The 21878-nt window shown below is 35.7% G+C and overlaps 1 protein-coding gene across 1 annotated transcript in view; it reads left to right on the top strand.

Annotated features, from left to right (window-relative positions):
* The window catches only part of LOC150110418 (S-adenosylmethionine synthase-like), a 61079-nt gene extending 50378 nt beyond the window's left edge, over window positions 1-10701 (top strand). Inside the window, exon 9 of the mRNA XM_090393622.1 lies at window positions 10105-10701. Coding sequence (XP_090249748.1) covers window positions 10105-10207 — 103 coding nt within the window. The 3' untranslated portion in view covers window positions 10208-10701. The remainder of the gene's footprint in view (window positions 1-10104) is intronic.
* The last annotated feature ends 11177 nt before the right edge of the window (window positions 10702-21878 follow it).

The following is a 21878-nucleotide window of genomic DNA, read 5'->3' as shown; positions in this document are numbered from 1 at the left end:
TTAAATATAGATTTAATATCTAAATATATTATTTATATTTAGATATTAAATCTATATTTAATATCTAAATATAAATATGGATCTATATTTATATTTAGAAAATATTTAGGGTTTCGCGAGCATTTAAAAAATCCTGCTAGGCTTGGGCATAGGAAACTTGGCTACTCCTGTTATATAGCTTCCAGGGATGACCGATCTTTCTCCCTCACTCTCATACCACTCCATGAAAAACATCAGCTTCATTAATCTAGTAATAACCCCACTCTTCTTCAGATCCACTACACTCTGTGAATTATATTCTCTCAACCTTCTCTACTCAACATTTCAGACACCAGAAACACCTTAGTCAACTGCCTCTGCATCTTTTGAAAACCAGGTGACCAAATCTGTGCACAGTAATCCAGGCCTTAGCTATAATCTCCTTACTTCTATATGATAGTGTCTTCTGCATAACTATAACTACCAGAATGCCTTCTGCTGTCCACAATTTTAGCAATGTTCCATAAATTATTATTAAGAGAAAGACCTCTAGGGAGTCAGGAACTCAGCAAGACATGTTTTTCGAGCATGTTTATCATATGCATACACCAGCTATCATTCTTGCATTCATTCACATTGCTTGCACACAACATCCAATAGCAATCCATTCCAATTACGCACCACTCTATGAGAAGAAAATCTTGTCCTTACTCCCTTCTTAGCTTCCAAGGATGCCCTCCTGTCCTTTCCCCATCCTCCATAAAATGAAAAATTCCAACTGAAATCCTGTAACTCCTTCAGAAATTTGTAAGTCTCAATCATGTCACCTCTCTTTCTCCTGTTTGCTCGTGCATTCTACAAATTCTCAATCTGTCTTCATAATCAGTATTACACAATCCTGATATCATTTTTAATTCTCCTTTATACTCTCTCCACTGTATCAGAATTACAACAGAAACCAGACCTGTACACAATAGTCCAAATGAAGTCTTATCAAGGCCTTATAAAGAGATAAAATGACATCCTTATCTTTACACATGAAAGTTTGTTTCAGCATTGCAATTATCTTTTGATAATTATAGGTCCTTGTTTACCATCACTAGAGCTCTTATTTGCTCTAAGATACCCTATAAACTACTTGGCAAGAAATCAATGGACACCCACATGGCCAAGTTGCATCATGCCACATAACAGGTCACGTGTTTGTGGCCGGTATAAACTGGAGGAATATGATGCTCCCAAATCAGCACAATTGTGTCCAGGTGAAATGGCTGTGAGAAGGGAACTGATGGAGTTTGAAATAGGCATGATAGGATGCCATGTTTCAGGTCTTATCTTTGACAAATTGGGCAGGTCCACAATCAGTGATCACATACTGAGATGGAGTGCAGGGAATCAACTGCAAGTGCTACCTGTAAACTTACCAAACGTGACCGTAGGGTGCTATGAAGGATAATATGTAAAAAGCTGTCATTCTTCTGCTAACATGTTGAATGTGGAGTTCTGGCCATTGACTAGAACATAAATCTACCAAAAACATTCAGAACTGAGGTTCAAAACATGGGTTTCCATGGTAGGACCACAATATGCAAGCCTCTCATTACCTGAAGCACCATGAGCATCATCTTCAGTGCAGAGCATGTACAGTGGAACACAGAAACTTGGAAAGATGTGTTACGGAGTGACGAATCACGTTACACCTACCAGGCAGATGGACCGGGGGGGTGCAACAGATGCGACATGCCTTTGGTTATCACGGCAGAACTACTGTGAACAAGCCACACACATATTCCCCCACAACTCCAAAAAACGTTTGAATTAGCTACTTTCACCATTCCTGAATTGTAAAGATTGGAAGAGGTTGTGCAGAGTGACAAATCACACTTCCAAATGTTTCACTCTGATGATCTTGTTTGGATATGAAGATTACCCAAAGAACAGTTCAGCAGAAGTGCATTATTCCAACTGTCAAGTTTGGTGAAGACTCGGAAATGGTATGGGGTGTTTCAGTTGGATGGGGAGTGGTCCACTGGTGGAAGTGCCCAAAACCATGACATCTGATGTCTACCTGAACAACTTCAGGTAGACTTATGATGCTGTGGAAGTACTTTGGCAGTAACCCTTGCATGTTTCAACAAGACAGTGTTCCATGCCATACTGCACGTGTGTCCGAGACTGATTTTCACAAAACAACGTTGAAAAGTTGGACTGACCGGCTCAGAGTCCAGACGTGAACCCATTGAACATCTTCCAGACAAATTAGAATGCTGAATTCGTTCCAGATCACAATGGTCATCATCATCAGCATCAGCAATGTTGGTAGCTTTGCATGAGGAATGGAAGAACATTCCTGTTGCCATGTATCAGAAATTGGTTGAAAGCATGCTTTTAACTAATATGAACACCCATAGTTGCTGTCCTTCAGGTCAAAGATGGTCCCACTCAGTACTTGAAATGTAATTAAAATGCATGTTTTTGACCACAACTAGTCAAATGCGTTTGTCAACATAGTACATTATTATGATGTAATACCTCCAGGGACTACAAAGACTCATCGAGGGAGCAGTGTGCCAACAGTAACGAATGATTATCCCTTCCAACTACTAACTACGCTCAAACCTGCTTAACGTTTTGCATAAGCCATTAGTAGCAGAGGCTCTACCAATTGACCAACCTTTGCATGACTATACTGGCTACATAAATTAAGGAAGCAAGAGAAAAATTACGATCAGTAGAAAACTGTACGATAGATTTTATGCAATTTGGTAAAAAAACAGTATATTATATATGAGATGTGAAAGAAACAATCATAGACATTGCAAACAATTGTTTCAGTAACAAATGGATCATTGAAGACAATGGTCAAAACAAGATTGTCAAAGTGCCTCAGAAAGGAACATTGTCACTCCTGTCAGCAATACAGCGCTCACAAAGATTTCATATTGTTTATAATGGTGTCCAGGAGCTTTGTAGTAACAACTCAGTCTTGCAAAACTCTCCTAAGTCATTCAACACTCCCCCCCCGGCAAGGGGGGGGATTGAGAGCACCCAAAACATGCGCGATAGGATTAAATTCAGAAGACCTGGCTAACTAGTCTATACACATGATAGCATCTTCTTAAAGATGTTGATGAACAAGCATTAGTCATGCATGATATATTATCTTCCCTATCGCACCCACATATGGACGAACATAGGGGCACACAACTTTATAAATTGCAGACCGTAGTTCTATTAGGAATCGCATACAGGCCAGTGAATCCACCTAATGAGAAACTCGCAAAATCATCATGCTACCTCCACCATAAGTGTCCCTGGTTCACTGCAAATTAGCATACCTTATATCACTTTATATATAGCAAATTGGGACTGGCCTTTGGGCCAGCTGGTTGATCCTGGTCCATTATAAACATTCTCTTGTGGCATGGATAGCACTTCCTGGACTAACTTGTCACCTAGCATACAGATCACATTTGTGAAGCCTTCTGTTCAACACTGGAAGCAGATACCAATGCTCCTGTAACAACATGAGGTCAGATTTTAGCTGATTCAGGGTAGCACATCTTGTTTTGGCAAGCAGATAACTGGGGATATCACCCACCATGGTTGTAGCCCATGAACTTCCTTCAATTCATCTCCAGGATGCTGTCTGTGACTGTAAGAATTGGTTCCAGTCTGTGAATCACAGAATAACTCGTATACAATCATCTGGCTATCTGACCAGCCTCATCTTAAAATAACTTGACACCTGAATTCGTTGATTGTCTTGCAGCCACATTCCAGATATTTGCTACCATAAAACGTCTTGTTTTTGCTCCAGATAAGAAATGGAATACCACTCCAAAATGTCTGCTTTTAGGCTGTGGTATACGATAAACTCTGAGCATCACTTTTTTTTTTTTTACATAATGTACCTCACTTTCATGTTTTTACCTTCCCACCCACATCATCGCTATTTTTCGTTGTTCCTTAATTTATAGAAACCAGTGTATATCTTTTCTCGCAGTCTCATACAGCGGTTCCCAACCAAACTAATCACATTATAGTCACTCTCACCAACCAGATGGAGATCGAACACTCCATTCATAACATCCTCTGATGAGATGATCAAATCCAACTTATGATTCTCGCATGCCGTCTGTTTTGTTACCTCTCAGTAATTTGAAAAAATTCATTATTTTCTGCTATAACAGCAATCTTCTGGGAAGGTTTTACATTAGATTTTGGTACATTGGTACATTTTGGTCATTCCTTTCCATTCTTCCAGAGGAGCATTAATGAGGTTCATTGTTGGTCAATTTTGCCTAGCTCACAATCAGTATTGCAGTTTATCCCACAAGTGCTCAATGGGACTCAGCGCTATTAAGTTCTTCAACACCCATCTCATCAAATCATTCCCGTACAGATCTTGCTTTATGCAAGAAGGAATAGTTTAGTTCATAAAGAAAAAGGACTTTTACAGAACTGTCGCCATAAAGTTAGAATTGCCTAGATTCTCGACCCTGAAATTAGGGGTCCCAGCATAAACTATGATACTCACTCCACCAAACGTCAGTTGGCACAACACCCCAGACAGGTAGCACTTTCACTTTCCTGGCATCTACCAAATCCTGATTCATCCATGACACTGCCAGATGGTAAAGCACAATTCATTCCAGAGAATCCATTTCCACTGCTCCACAGTCCAATGGCAGCAAGCCCTTGCTGATACATTACTTAATGTAACAGCAAGGGCTTTGAATAGCCTGTGTGGAAGTGGCAATTGGTCACCCAAAGAAAGACCTAAGTTCAATTCTAGTTGCCAACTAGAAGAATATTTTCTAAACATTTTATTTTTTACTGGTTCATGAGTTAGTCGATCTCTGGGTCTTTTTTTTTTTTCTCCTGGAAAATCAAGAAAATCGACCACAGAACCCACAGTGTGGGTTCTATGGTCCTGTGAGTTCATTAGAAACCACAAGATGGCAACACTTGTCCCTTCATCAGATGCCACTTAGTGATAGTCTTGGGCCAGCTATCTCTGAATGGCTACCAGTGGAGATTGAACTGCCCACTCAGTGTCTCCAAAAGTTAAATAGGGCTAAATGGCCTCAGATACTCCCTGTAAGGGAATAAAAGGCATTAGCACCCACCACCAATATTTTGACAGTGTTCACAATATTTGACTGCCACCTTCAAGGAACGATGAACAAACTGATATGTGCACACAAACATTACATAAGATAAGTATGACTGAAGGAGAACAACAAAGGCAAGTCTGAACTACTAGATTGATGTTCTTGGCTGTTGGGCTAAATTTTAAGGCTGAGTGCTATTCAGATTTCAGGTAGCTTCATACAACCAAAATTGTTTAGGTTTGGATAGTTGTCTGAAGCAATTCTCAGAAGTGTCATATTTAAATTTGTGCCTGTGGAGTTTTCTATTGTATCTTGTTGTGGGTGACTGTAGTGGTGGAACCAGATAGTTTGTATTTGGCAATTCTTAAATTTTCTGTCTTGTTTGTAATATGACAGCTTACAGCGGCATAGTATCTGGCAGGTCTTTGAGAGAGTGGATATGGAAAGCCAAATTTTTAGGTATTATTATTATTTCTGGGAAAATTCCCATGTTACTCCTCTAAGCCAGTGGTTCCCAACCTTTTTCCACTTGTGTACCCCTTTTAAACATATTTCTATAAATTGACCCCTTGTTTTTAAATACTGACACTTTTTCCCAGTGCCTATCTTAATGTAAAATAGTTTACTTGTTTTTCCACCATTACTGATTATTTCTAGTGTACCCCTGAACGGCCCAGCATGTAACCCTGGGGGTACACATACCACTGCTTGGGATCTGATGTTCTAAGCAAATATTATTTTTATGGCTATTTAGCCTATTTTTGTTTAGGAGAGCCTCCTTTTTTAATGTCATTGGCTTTTTACTCAAAATTTCAGGGCATTACTGATGTTTTATATATACAGATATATGAAGATTATTATTATTATTATTATCATCATCATGTGACACCTCCAGGGAGTCCAAAGACTCATCGAGGGAAATATATAGAAGGAATAATTCTGACATACCTTTGTAGGATGTCAGTGGCATCCCGGAATGTGGCAATATATATTCATCTGCTGTTAAAAGGAAGGAAGTATGACTGAAAGGAAGGGGGGGGGGGTTGGAAAATGTGGGGTTAGAGAGGTGGGTGAGGCAAGGGGTATGTGAACTTTTTTGAAAAACTAGAGTTGTTTTATATTATTAAAGATGGGCAGAGAATACTTTGGGAGGGTGTGAAAATAGAAAATTTTTGGGAAAGGGGAAGGATATGATGGAATTTTAAATGGTCTGACAAACTGGTTAAAAGAATATCTTTTATTTAAGATTGGAATCTGTGCAGTTAGCCTAGTGCCTATGCACTTCGCAACCATATGCCTGGGAAAGGAGTTTCCTGGATTCGATTCCCATCATCGAAATGAGGAGCTTAAGGATCTTTCTCAGAGACAGCCAAGTTAGCCGGTCTTGGGCAGGGTTTTTATCCTGCAAGTAGAAAAACTGGCCCTGTGAACACATGCAGCTACAGCCATAGAATATACCGGGAGGGATAGGGCTAGTCACCTTATCCTTGGGACGGGTACGACTTTGAAGGGCTTAGGATAGCTCTGCAACAGGCCAGTAGGCCTAACACATAGAAGAATTAATATTGGAAATATTAAGTACTCTAATTAATATACAGTGAATATTGTAAATTCCTTAATATTATTATGAATAACCAATATATAATCCTTGCAATCAGAATTGTTTTTGCTGACAGGCTTGTGTGCAGCCATAGAAACCAATGTTCTTCAGCTCCCACTGAAAAGTTGTGGTACTGCCAGTAGTTGCAGAGGCATTTTATTAACTTGGTAATGGGTGTTTCAACTGAGGACGTTTTCATACCACATGCTTCAGCACTTGGCAGTCCCACTCTGTGATTTTATGTTGCCTACAAGGTTGTGATTGTGCTACTGCTGTTCCTAGGCATTTCCACCACACAATAACATCACTTACAATTGATTGAGTAGCTGCAGCAGAGCAGAAATTTCCTAAACTGAGCTGTTGTAAATGTAGCAGCCTACAATAGTCATATCCATTACTACAAAGGGGTGTCAGGTATTTTTGATCAGATAGTGCATATTACTATAAATAAAATCACTTTTAATGGCCATCTTCCTTATTTGCTAAGCTCATTTGTTTACAGATTTCACTGTCACTGCACTACACATTACCAGTTTTGTAGTAACATCCAATAAATCTTTCATTCTATCCACTTGTACCTTACATGAGAACCTCAAAACCACTGCTACTATTTTCCACTTGCATTTTCATTTTGGATGGGCATAACTCCTCTGCTATCATCAATTGCATTACTTCTCTGACCCCTCCCCTCCCTTTTTTCCCCTTTCTACTTCACAAAAAACAGCATATTTCTCCATAACTATTCTTGTCAGGAAGTTGTTCTCATCAAATGACAAAAAAGAATAAAATGGTTTCCGAAAAGGCCGATCCTGCATAGATCCAATTTTTACTTTAAAATTATTAATAGAAAAGAGAAGAGAATTTCAAAAAGAAATACACGTGGCCTTTATTGATTATGAAAAAGCCTTTGACAAAATTAGTAGACAAAAATTGTTTAAAATATTAACCGATTTAAACATACCAAACCAACTTTTACAATCTATTCAAGAAATATATATACAGGAAATAAAATAGCAGTTCAATTAGAACACACCTCAGAATGGAAAGATATATCAAGAGGAGTACGACAAGGATGTACCCTCTCATCTCTGCTTTTCAATATGTATATAAATGAAATATTAACAATCTGGAAACAGCATAACCCATTTGGTATACAAATGACCCCACAAATGAAGATAGATACACTACTATTTGCAGATGATCAAATAGTATTAGCTACATCAGAAGATGACTTACAAAGATCATTAAAATCATTAAATGATATCTCAAAGCAATATAATATGACAATATCCAAAGAAAAAACAAAAATAATGGCATTCAAAGGAGAAAACCCAATAAGAAGTAAAATAGTGATAGATAATAAAATACTAGAACAAGTAAACACTTTCAGATACTTGGCATGTGATCTATCATACGAAGAAGAAAAAGACATAGACACTAAAATATCAAACTTTGTCAAAGTAAATGGCATAATAAATAATATATTTAAGCCATCCCTGGTACAAAAACACACTAGAATCAGACTATATAATGTCTTGTCAAAACCAACTCTACTATACGGAAGCAAAACATGGACCATGAAAAGGAAAGATGAAAAACGAATTCAAACAGCAGAAATGAAGTTCCTCAGAAAAACAGCTGGATATACCAAGTGGGACCACAAAACAAATGAAGAAATCTTACAATCCCCGAAAATAAAACCAATTTATAATATCACTACATAAGACAGTATAAACAAAAATGGCTAGAACATTTAAATCGAATGGACAACAGCAGACTACCAAAAATATTATACACATACAAAATAAGTGGAAAGAAAAGAATCGGAAGACCAAGAAAGAGATGGCATGAGACCGGAACAGGCCACTTGGCCAAAACTCCATGTTAGGAAGAAGAAGAAGACTCGTTTATTCTAAAAATTTTTGAGTGAACAAACTCTCAGCCATTTCATTCTTATTTCTGGCATTCATATATAAATATAATAATTCATTTCTGGATCTTTCTGTTACTATCGAGTGCCACCAACCACTTCTCAGATGCGAATCCTCGAAACATTCCTCTATCCCATTACAGATGCCACAATCCTTTCTACACCCTCCATCCATCCTGCCTCATTATTTCCGGGTCTCTTGCATTCCTGTTCTCTCATGCTCTTTGCCCACCACTCAATGAATAAGTATTTCTTTAATCTCTCCTACAGTATCTTATCTTACTTCATCAGATCTATTTTCCAGTCATTACACTCCCTTCCAGCAACAGCTCCTCCAGATCACAATTATGAATTCATACATTAATTTATTTTTCTCTTTTATATTTAAATATAAAATACAAAAATTTTATATTTAAATATAAAATGCCATATTTAAATACCAGCCTAAACTGATGGTATTTATTACGTGACGCCTCCAGGGAGTCCAAAGACTCATCGAGGGAGGGCATCTGCTTTACAACTCTGTTTCCACCACTCACTCAATCCACCAACTACAACGAACTGCAACCACACCAATGCCATCTACCGCCCACCACCACTACTTTTACAGAAATCACAAATATCCATGCCCATGGCAGGATTCGAACCTGCAGCCTTTTGGCTGCAGAGCGGATACACTAATCACTTGGCCAACCAAGAAAGCAAAAATTCTCTGCCCCAGGTGAGTATCGAACTCAAGAACTTCAGATTATGAGACTGGCAAGCTATCTACTGTGCTACTTTTTTTTTTTTTTAATTTTTTTTAAATTTAAATATGGTCCACTTTTATATAGTTCCATTTGTCTCTTAAACTCATCACAAACATTCACAAACTGCATTACTTTCTCTTCCCACATCTGTGCATACTTGCTTTGTCTCAGCTCATCACCTAGGCAAAACAATGACTTTCTTTTCTACAACACTATTTTTTTTACTCTTCTCAGCAACTCCTGATAACCATTTTTACATTCTTGTTTCCAACCAAATCATTCATTCCCACTGTGATTACCAACTGATTTGCTTGCTTATTATGAGGAGTACTTCTTTTGTAAAGCAATAGTCAGTCAAAAGGAGATTACTTTCAATATAAACATTCTGCTTCAAATCACATGCGAATATGCACGAAACTTTGATGTCCCTTAAAATATAAAAACAAATGAGTTCTTTGCAAAAATTTTCAATAAACTAAAATCAAACAATTCTGTCTACTAAAAAACTGAATTTTTTTAAACCAGATCAAATGAATCAATTGCAATTATTTCATAAATTTAAATATATGTTATGCCTTTGGCTACCAATCACAAAATTAAGGTAACCATGAATTACAGTAATCTAAGCAAATAAATTTGCCAATTTTGACTTTAATGATTTCTACTCTGAACTCCTTAGTCTTATGAATTCATAAAGTGATTTTTTTTTCTCTTTTTCTTTTCTTTCAGAGAATTAAAACTGAAGAATCCAATTTATCAAAATACAAGTGTTTATGGTCATTTTGGTAGATCAGAATTTCCATGGGAGCAGCCTAAATTGCTAGTATTTTGACAACAGCTACATGCAATTATGTAAAAAATATAAATTTTTTAAAACATGACAAATTTTTGGATTTTTCCTACTAAATATCAAGAATGAGAAGGAATGTTATGCAAACTTTCGTCTTTGCATCCCTTCATATTAACCTACAGTAAACACCAAGTACTGTTCGTTCAGACATGTCAATTCCACTTGTTCTAATATGCAAACATTAAAAAACAATAAAGCAATACTGACCACCTTTTATTTGATATGCAAGATATTACTAATGCTTTCATGGAAGAAACTCATGGATAATATATATTATCCAAATGATTAGAAATGTAAAAGGATAAAAGTTTACAAATTATAAAACTTTTATGCAAAGTATAGTATAGTATAAAAGCTTTTTTTTTTGTCAATAGGTGTGCTAGTATAGATGTTTGCTAGCAGGAAAGTTGAAAATTAATATGATACAGCATTTATATGTCGTGTATTATTGTTAATAAAGGTACCAGTACACTGTATCATTGCATACTGTTTCAAAAATAAATAAATAAATGAAAATTAAAAAGCACTGGTTTTATATATAGGAAAATCTCACCTTCAACAGGTTTGCATTTCATATGCAAGAAAGTATGAGATTGTGTCAAAGAATATAGGTACTATTTTCTTTCTTACATAAACCTGTCAAACATGTTAGTGGCCCGATCAGTTTGAAAGAGCCAATTCTCGTCTGATCACTAAAGTTAAGCAAACCTGAGCCCAGTTAGTTTTTTTTTTTTTTTTTTTTGGGGGGGGGGGTAAGCACCAGGGAACCCTGGGTGCTGCTGGCATTAATTTTTTACAGGATGAGGTGGTCGAGTGGTTAAGGTGATGGACTGCTAATCCATTGGGGTCTCCATGTGTGGGTTTGAATCCTATCCTCATCGAAAGTGTGAAATTTTTTAATCGCCTGTATTATGCGATTAGAAGAACGATGGTTATGTTGTGCCGTTCAATTGGAAAAGGCATAAGTTTGATTCTTGTTGTGAAGGGAGGAATCTTTATATGGGTTTTTTCAATTGAAGGTGAGTTAGCAGGGAGGAAAAAAACCTGCCCACACAGAGGTAGCAGGATTTTTCCTCCCAGAAACTCGGGTTTTTTTCATCCCGCATACAGAAAAATTGGCCTTTGGGATACATGCAATTTAGACAAAAAAATACTAGTGGTGGTGGGCAGTAGATGGCATTAGTGTAGGTGATGGATGGAAGTGGTATAGATAGAGTTGTAGTGTAGGTGCCCTCCCTCAATGAGTCTTTGGACTCCTTGGAGGTATCAAAAAAAAAACATTTGACGTCCATAGACACGGTATGGTCACTCCAGTACCTCACCTGATCTTGGGAGTGAAGTCTTCTGCTAGAATTAGTTGTAGGGTCACAGATTTCTTTTCCACACAGTTTGAGGTATCACAAATATAATAATAATATAATATCATGGATATAATAAGACTTAGGTTATTATTATTACTGGAAAGGAGGTTATTATTATTGATACAAGGTATCATGAAATAATAATAATAATAACCTCCTAAGTCTGTATGTGTACAGCAGTTGCAGTTTCAAAAATAACTATAACAGCTTACTTCATTTTGTATTTTAAAGTAAGGTAGCTAGGCCTGTGAAACAGCAGAAGTATTAGTTCCATCCATCTGTAGTGTGCCCATTTTCAGGCCAATGTATTTTGCAAGAACAAAAAATCCGAGTACTTCATAATGACAATTTATGGAATAGCTTAAATTTAATTTAAACTTTAATATTTTTATTGTTAATCTGTAATTCCACATATGCATATTTAACTGGTACATAGGATACAAAACACATTCTCTTAAAACTGCAAAAATAGTATAGTACAATAAAACAAACCACAATACTTTTTAAAATACTTGATTTTTACCCAGATGTTTTTTTGTTTATTATACCATCCATGGATAAACAATATGGCACAAAAACTAATGATAAAAAATAAAGCTGAACATAATTTTTATGTAACACACTACAGAAATTTAAGTTTTGATATTAAAAAAAAAAATAATAATATAATTAAAAAACCTGAGTGTCCACTAATACAATAATGGTTCCCAAGTATAAATTTCAATAATGGGATATATAGCTCCAATATCTATTTGAAGGAGTGCTGTAAAAGATGCCCATCCAGTGGTGTGGTTACTACTAAGCAACAAGCTAGCAGAAAAAAATTAATTACTCTCAACAACATATACATAAAGATGAACTGTATGCACAAGCCAACATGTGAATATAAAGATGGATGTGTAATAATAACAGAAACAAAGAAAAAAGCTAAAAGGCAACAAGAAAATCCTACACACAATGAGAAAAGGGCAAAGGCATGATGTATTATTCTGATACTAAAAACTAGAAAAAAAATATTGTGTTAAAATTACTGGAATGAAAAAATATATTACGTTTGAAACATTATCATCAGGCTACATCACAATAAATGGTGTTAATGTTGCACTTGAAGAAAGAAGAGAGGAAAATGATTTTTATAAATACATTTCAGAAAGTGATTGATAAAACTAACATAACAGATTACTTATTACTTCCAGGGGATTTAAACACTGGAATAAGGAGCAAAGTTAATCAAATATAAGTAAATTTTGGGAAACTAATTAAAATGAGTACAAACTATGAGATTTTATGAGAATAAAGGAATTCAAAGCTTAAACAAAGAAACATACACAGTAAGCTGGACGATATCAATCACTTCTTGACTACGTAATTGCCAATGCTAAATTATTTGAATTAACCCTAGATGTAAGAGATTATCAAGTTTTGAATTAAAGTCATTATATGGTAAAGGCAAAAATCCAATTTACACCAAGATGGCTAAAAACAACAAATAAGATGGAAAATAAACCTATTAACATATAAAGTTGCATCAATACAAGATCACAGTTTATATATATATATATATTCTAATTAATATTAGAAGGGAAACTGGATGGAAAAAGAGGGAGAGGTAGACCCAGGAATGTGGTTTGAAGACATTAAGGACTGGACTGGCTTGAATTACCATAAATGTTCCAGAGCAGCAAAAGAAAGAAAAAGGTTCCGTGACATGATTGCCAACCTCCTTCTAGGGGATGACACTTGAAGAAGCAGATATATATATGGCTTTTATGACCAAGCTGTATATATATAACTTTTTCAACAAGGTGAGGTAGTTAGTCTCACATGAAAAAAAATAAAGTCTTTCTTTAAATATAACAGGCCAACCTGGCCAAAAAACAAATATAATGATTCATGGGATTCCATGTAATACTAATAAACCATTCAAAAAAAACAAAAAAACTTAGATTCCTGAAATTTGATATAGAATACCAGAAAAACCTTAGGCTCATACACTAGTGATACCAATTTATGACAAAGGAAACAAATTACTGCAACAGCTATATGGGAATGAGCTTACACAATTCAGCATACAAGATATATACAGTAGAACCTTGGTTGTCAAACTTAATTCATTCCCGAAGGCTGTTTGGAAACCGAATTGTTCGAAAACTGAAACCATTTTCCCATAAGAATTAATGTAAAATGGATTAATTCGTTCCCGAATCCCAGGTGATTGTTTATTTAAACCTTTACAACAGTACTTTATGCATAAGATCGTATACAAACATAATGAAAATGCATAAAATCTTACATAAAAAGAATAAACACAATAAATAGATAAAATAAAAACGAAAATTTAATTTCACTTAAACTATACATACAGAGGAGAGTTGATGGAGTAAGTGGAAGAAGGTGAATAAGGGGACCCCCAGAAGGGAAAACTCCTTCTGGGGTTTTTTCTCTTTCTCTTTTCTGTCTCTTGGCACCACTCGACTCTGCTTGAGACACACTGGGCCTCTGTCTCACTCAAAACCTGTCCAATGACATTTGTTTTTGCCTGTGTTTTAAAATGTTTCTGAAGTGAGACATGGCACTGTCATTGAAATGGTTTATGATGCGGTTTGCTACAGCTTTCTGAGGGTGATATCTTACCACAAAACTTTGCACCTCACCCCCATTTTGCACACATTTCTTTGATCAAAGAACTAGGAACATCCTCAATCCCTTCCTCTGTGTCTGAAGACATTTCCTCCACCTCCATCTTTTGCTGCTCCTTCTGAAGGTGTTCCAGTTCTTCCTGAGTTCATCATCCTATAAGTCACTTGTGCCCAGGCTTTGTCAAGGATACTTAAGCGATGGAGAATGTTGAAGTGATTTTTCCAGAATTCTCTGAGTGTTAATTCTGTGTCAGAGTTCCTTAAAGTTCGAAATGACCTGCTGGTCCATGGGCTGAATTAGAGAAGTTGTGTTGGGGGGGGGGCAGGAACTTCGCTGTGATAAAATCAGACTCCTCCACTAACTTGCCCTCCAAGCCTGGAGGGTTAGCAGGAGCACTGTTCATCACAAGAAGGCATCTAATTGGCAAATTTTTTTTTGAAGGTATTTTCTCACACTTGGGGCGAGATCCACTCAATAAACAATTGCCCAAGCCCTACTATTAGCCCTCCACATAACAGGCAATTTACTTTTCATCACGTTATTTTTCTTAAACACCCTCGGATTCTCAGAGTGGTATACAAGCAATGGCTTGACCTTGAAGTCCCCACTTGCGTGTCCACGTAACAAAAGAGTCAGCCTGTCCTTTCATTGGCTTGTGTCCTGGCAATGCTTTTTCCTCCTGAGTGATGTAGGTCCTCTTTGGCAATATTTTCCAAAATAGGCCGGTTTCATCACAGTTGAACACTTGTAGGGTAAGAAAACCCTCAGCCTTTACATAGTCACTAAATTCTTGCATATATTTCTCAGCAGCTTCTCGGTTTGAACTTGCAGCCTCCCTATGCCTAACCACACTATGTATGCTGCTTCTCCTCTTAAATTTCTTGAACCACCCTCTACTAGCTTTGAACACATCACTATCAGCACTCGTACCAGGGTTTTTCTTTAACAGGTCATCATGTAATCACCTCGCTTTTTCACAAATCATAGTCTCAGAAACACTATCACCAGCTAATTGTTTCTCGTTTATCCAAATCAACAACAATTTTTCCACTTCTTCAATAGCCTGTGATCTTTGTTTAGTAAGAACTTTCACTTCTCTTGCAACATCAGCTTTCTTGATTGCCTCTTTATTTTTTAGTATTGTACATATCGTTGATTTCGACATACCGAACTGCATAGCAAGATTCGAGACACGAATGCCATTTTCATGTTTGGATATGATTTCTTTTTTCATCTCTATCGTGGTTCTAACAACTTTTCTTTTCGCTTTGCTGCTATCACTATTCTTCTGCAGCCCCATGGTGGCTTAATTAATAATAATTTATGGAAAAAAAACAACAAAACACAAAGAAAATCAAGAAAACTCACTGCAAATTTGAGCAGTATTTTACCTTGGGTATAATAAATGTTAAAAATGCTAAGCTCTTTTAAACTTGGTTTTACTCCATTTTCCCAAGTAAGCAAACAGACAAATTGCAATACTTGCAGGCGCAAACTTACTTTCTACATCTATCTCTCATCCGGAGATTTTTATTTAATAAGGTTAAAACACCTTATGGTAACTTGTTCTGGTAAAATACTTATAAGCTCTGTATTACTACAATCTTGGTATTTCTAACCTGGCTCCCACTGATGAGACCTCAATATAGGTCGAAACCGGTCTGGGTAGGTGGCCCCTTGCCTTTAATACATAGCATAATACATCTCCTCCAGGAGATGTGCTTTGCATTAATGGTAAATATTAAGAATAATGATCAGAGCTTATCCACCTTGTACCATGAGTTGCCTTGGTCTTGCACTACGTGTGGGATCACCTAGAATTGCAATACTTGCAGGCGCAAACTTGACTTATTTGTCTGTTTGCTTACTTGGGAAATGGAGTAAAACCAAGTTTAAAATAGCTTGGCATTTTTAACATTTATTATACCCAAGATAAAATACTTTCTACATATATATATATATATATATATATATAGAGAGAGAGAGAGAGAGAGAGAGAGATAGTAAACATATGAAGAAGCTAAACAGAAGTATATGAAATAAATTATCTGAAGAACACAATGGATTGTAAATTAAGCTGCTGTTACATAAACTCAAATTTACTTTAAAATTATGAAACCAAGAAGAATTTTAAACAAGAAACAAGCAGCTCATATTGACTATAAAGACAAGAGCCTTGAATGATATTAACAATATTAACAGATAAAAACTTCCTTAGAATATTAACTTAAATGGATTAAATATTCCAAATCATCAAGCGAAAACACATTAGAGTAAATAATACAAAAACTAATATAAATTTCATACCAAAGCTAACATTACATCATTAGTGTGGAACACAAGCAATTCAGAGACAGAATACAAAGCAAATGCAACAATCAGTTAACTAATAATAGCAAGGGCTGCATGCTAGAAGAATCATATCAAATATATATAATAAGTCATTTCTGATATTTACACAGGATGATAACTCACTTTTCACAAAGAGAAGCATTAATTCTGATTCAAATTAAGCCAGCATAACAGGAGTATGTATCAGGACTTTCTTTAAAGAGACATTCATATTTAAAAATACTTCTATGGATAAAGCTCCATAGAAGCAGTTTTTTAAATATGAACTAATGCCAAATTACTAGATATCATTCTTCATGTCTCTAAACAATCATTAACTTGCTCATTTGAGAAGCATTTAATGATTCAAGAAAAATATGCTTTGTTATATTGAAGACACACAAATATTATTATTATTTTGGTAACCTCTAAATATACTGGTGGAAATCCCCCTACTGACAAATAGTTGTTAGCATTTCTTGATGCCTATTGACTGAAGCTGAAACTAGTCTGCTAGCTGAAGAACATGATTTAGCAGTATATAGTCATTCTGTATCTTGATGTTTTTACATAATATCGAGTACAGTCTTTCTGGTTTTCTAAGTGATGATTCTAATAACTTATGGTTTGAAGTTTCCACTGCACTATTTAAAGCCAGTTGCACTTTCTAATTTACCTACGACTCAATTCAGAATATTACTACTTTCAATGAAAAAAAAAAATATTATGAAAGCAGATAAATGAAAACTGTAGTAGTAATGGATAAAGATGAACTGTGAGAGGAAGACAAACCTCCTTTTGCAGGATACATCTACTTATCACAAAATAAGTTATGACTGAAATTAGGCAACTGAATACAGATCCTTGATGAAGTTCTCAGCTGAGATGACAAGAGCAAACAACTCACATTTTGGGAGGACTCCACATTTATACGGACTTCCAAAAGTACATTAAGAAGGTTGTCCTGTGGGATGAAGTATTAATAATGCTGTACTACTAGTTTCAGTTTGAAAAATTTGTGCTGATTTTATTATAATCATTTATTGTGTCTAATGTGTTTTTTCTTTATCAATTACTATGTCACAGGTTCCATTAAAATTAATCTTTTACAAATAATTTAAAAAAAAAATACACACATACTTGATGCAATTGATTTATTTGGCACAATTCTTATCTCCAGCTCATCATAGCATGAAACAATGTATTCCGATTTGTTCCAGATCACTGGATGCCTAAAGTATCCCACAGTTTACCATCTTTGGTGTAACTGCAATGTGCTATATTTTGGTCAGATGGAGAAATTCACTGAGTTGCATATGGAAGAGCATGTGAGACATCCCATATGGCAGAACTAGAGCCAATACACTATCTAATCACATTCTTAATTCTGCTCACTGTAACAAAAATTCTATCACTCATTCTACATCGCTTTTACTTTTAATCGTGTTCTGATTTCCATTCAAGATCAATTTCACCTTCTTGGGTACTTTCACATTGAGCTTATCATGACAAATACTGCATTCATAGCTCCCAAAACATCTAAAAAACCTTGCTACTCTTTTTTGTTCAAAACAGTGCTTTTCTCCTGCTCAATTTCTGACACTTTATTCCAATCAACTTCAGAATACTCTTCTTACATTTGCAGTGCCACACCCAAAAGCTCCTTAAGAATTTTTGATTGTTTACTGAAGAAGGTAGTGCACCTCTCTCAAGTGGACTTTCTCTCACTGAATCACTCCAGTCACTTTCTCATAGGTCCTCTGTTTTCTACATTGTTTTTTTTTTATTTTTTAATAGATACTTTCATGGGTGTTGTTCCACCGAACTGGCTACTAATGATGCTCTGCTTTCCTCTGATCATATAAGAGCACAAGCAGCCACTGATAAACATCTGTACACATTTTAACTCTAAACATTGAAACAGTCTCTTATTTCATTCTTTCACTCCATCTATCTTTTATTTATTTATTTTTATTACAGTCTTCACACTGTTTACTCATTGAATACGAACTCTAGCTTCTCAAAAAAACTAAACATATTTCTTCTTTCTTCCTAACCACTTGCTCATACATAGGGTAGTATTGTTTCATAGGTTTTGTGATTCTCGCATGTGGGGTCAAAAAATTCACATGTAACATTACATATTAATGCCCAGTCTGAGTAAGTAGAACACAAATAGCTCACTATTAGTTTGTCAAGAAACTAGTGCCATAAAAACTTTAGTAGAAAATATCAGTTGCCAAGACCACTCCACCCTTTACAATCCTGTAGACACACAAATAATGTCATGTGAAAGGAAAATTAAGTCAAACTTATATGATCAATCTATTTCCAACTGGTATCCAGTTGCCAGAAGAATACCACATTTAATTTTTGAATCAAATTCAAATTTAATTTTGGTTCAAGGAATCAACAGAAGCTACCGTCTGAAAACAGCAAATGAACCACGATGACCATGCTTTGGATACAGCTTACAGAATCAATTGGAAGAAGACCATCAAATGATCCATCACGGTAAATTCAGAAGAGGAAGACTATTTTTCGAATCTGCTGTTGCTCTTAAAAATCAGCCTAATTTAAATAAATACGGTTGCATAAAACTTCGAAAATATGGGAAGCACTAACACTTCAAGATCCCAGTTTACATCCTAGACCACAGATAGGGTCCATAGAGGATGCCCCCACCTAATTAGGACTCTAGTCTTTTGTCCATGTGTTTTAGTTAGTTTTGTACTGCCTTTGTGTGTATGTTAAAGTCTCATTTTGTACTTTCTGACAATGTCTGTAACTGAGATGAAATACTGGAAGCATTAAATACCACTTTTAATCGTTTCCTAGTGCTGTTTCAGTCCATTAAACTTTTATCATGAGTTTTTCTCAGTGCTTAAGCCTTAACAAACATATATTAACCATGATAATTCAAGAGGAGAGCAAGCACAAACTTAAGGCAGAAAACGCCATCAGAATAATGTGGAAAGAAGCTAGTGTAGAAAATATTTAACCAGAAATGGTCGCATATGTACTTATAAAGGTTTGCAGTTTACATGTATAATTAACGAAAAATTGTAGAATTGTTTCAAATTCTAGGTGATCAGAGTTCTCACAGTGCACGCGCACGCACACATATAAATAAATAAAATTGACTGTGAACTATAGAGAAATTTCCCTACTTGAGGATTCTTGGTAAAATTTATGCAAACACTTGTAAAGAGAGAAAAAAAAAGGGGGAAAAAAAGTGGAAGAGAAATTTAGGTAAGCATAAGCTACATACAGGTCTAATAAAAGTTGTCATGATAAGATTTTTAGTTGAAAACAAATAGTTGATAAATCATGGGAACATAAGGATCTGTAAAAGCATATTTGTTAAAAGTGCCAAGAGGAAGAAGGCTGTTCAAACTATACAATTATATAATGTAAATGGGACATTATCTAGATTAATATATCCTATATTCAGTTGAAAATCTGCTATTAAAATCAAAGGAAGAAGTTTGATGCAATATCAAATGTAAGACAAGGGCATATGATGAGGAAAGTGGCATTAAACTTGGACAGAGATATTGGAAATATTCAATTCAGCTCTTTGCTTTATACAGATTATAAACAAATCTAGTACAAGTCTTTAGGATTAATTTCTCTCATAATAAGTTTGGTATAAAAATCAACAATAAAAAATGAAAATTAGCTGGAACACATTAACTACACACACACACACCAAGCCAGTGAATTATGTAAATGCTACTTATGCAGCATATATGTGAAATACTTGGTCACATACATTACCATATGCTTTAGGCAACTATTTAAGATTGCTGTTGTCAGTAATCATCTACAGTGTTGATCACAGTGGGAAAAAAAAAAAAGATCTTTCAGAGTTCAATAAAGGGCTTATTTTGGGTCTAGGAGCTACCATTTTGAAAACAGCAGAGCAGACTGGTTTCTAAAAAGGTATAATATCCTAGGTGTTTAACCAGTGGAAAAAATAATCCACATTGCTTGTCTAAGAGGTGTAACCGTGGGCCTAAGACATTCTGTCAGGAATGAGATCAACGTCATCTGAGAGGGCTTGTACAGACAAACAGAACATCCTGTGTGCAGCAATTGACTGAAGCATTTTAATGAAGATCATTCCAACCTATACCTCAAATTATGCACAGGGAATTGAAGAGGATCAGTATTGGCAGTTACATGCCTATACAGAAATTAATGATTTCTGTGAAGAACTGGGAAGTTCATCTACGGTGGTGTCAGAAACACCATAACTGGACACTGAAAGACTAGAAAAAAAGTCATGTGGTGTGAGAAATCAGTACACTTTGTTCTGTACCAATGGTAGGTAGAGAGTTTGGAAGGAGCCCCATGATGCAATGAACCCAGCTTGCCATTTAAACACAACTCAAGGTTCTGAAGATGTCATGGTGTCGGGCATATTCTGTTAGTATGGAATTGGTCCCCTGATATTGCTGGAAGGTCAGGTGTCCTCCAAAGAATATCTGAACTACATATTTAGTTTAATCCTTTATCCAAGTGTAAGCCAACAGTTTGTGCCTGAATCTTCAGGACCAAACTTTGTTTGCTTACACTTGGATAAAGGATTAAACTAAATATATAATTTATAGTCTGACCAAGTGAAAAAAACTTTCAATATATGAACATTGTAGCCAATCCCTCCTGCAATGTTGACTTCTTATCTAATAGGTGACAGTTCATAAACAATAAAGCTAATGTCCATAGCGCAAAAATTGTTCATAAGTGGTTCAGCAAGCATGACAGAAACCTCCACCATCTTCCCTGGCCACCATGAAGCCCAGATCTGAACCTCTTCGAGAATGGATTAGATGTTAAAAAAACAGATCCAGGAGCAAAGTCCTCTTCCATCAAATCCAAGTCAATTAAAGGAATGTCTTGTGAATGTCTAGTATGTTGTAGATGCAATCCAACACCTTGTGGAATCTATGCCACACCACATATGTGCTGTAATTTAGGCAAATAATTGGAGGATGATCTTTTTTTTATTATTAAAAACTTATTTCAAGGTAAACGTGTATAATCAATTTAAATCAGAAATATCGAACTTTTTTTTATTACTCTGGCATTTTTTTTTCAAATGTAGCACATAAAATATTTGAGTGAATGCCATTTTTAACAAAATGTCTCTCCCGTCAAAAAAGGTTGCAGACCCCTGCTATATACATCAAAAGAAAGTGAATTTTAGTCAGTTATGGTAATTCAAATCAGAAAACTGGTACATAGTTATAAATTATCTGTGTCAATTTTTTTAAAAAACTAAGATTAATTAAATGGAATCTAATGAGAACAATGCA

This window comes from Typopeltis vanoorti, chromosome 1 (genome assembly GCF_054136105.1).
Source record: "Typopeltis vanoorti isolate ZY-2024b chromosome 1, IOZ_Tvanoo_1.0, whole genome shotgun sequence".
NCBI classification, from domain to species: Eukaryota; Metazoa; Arthropoda; class Arachnida; order Uropygi; family Thelyphonidae; genus Typopeltis; species Typopeltis vanoorti.
Note: the sequence above shows the minus strand (reverse complement) of the source record. Positions and strands in the feature narration are given on the sequence as shown.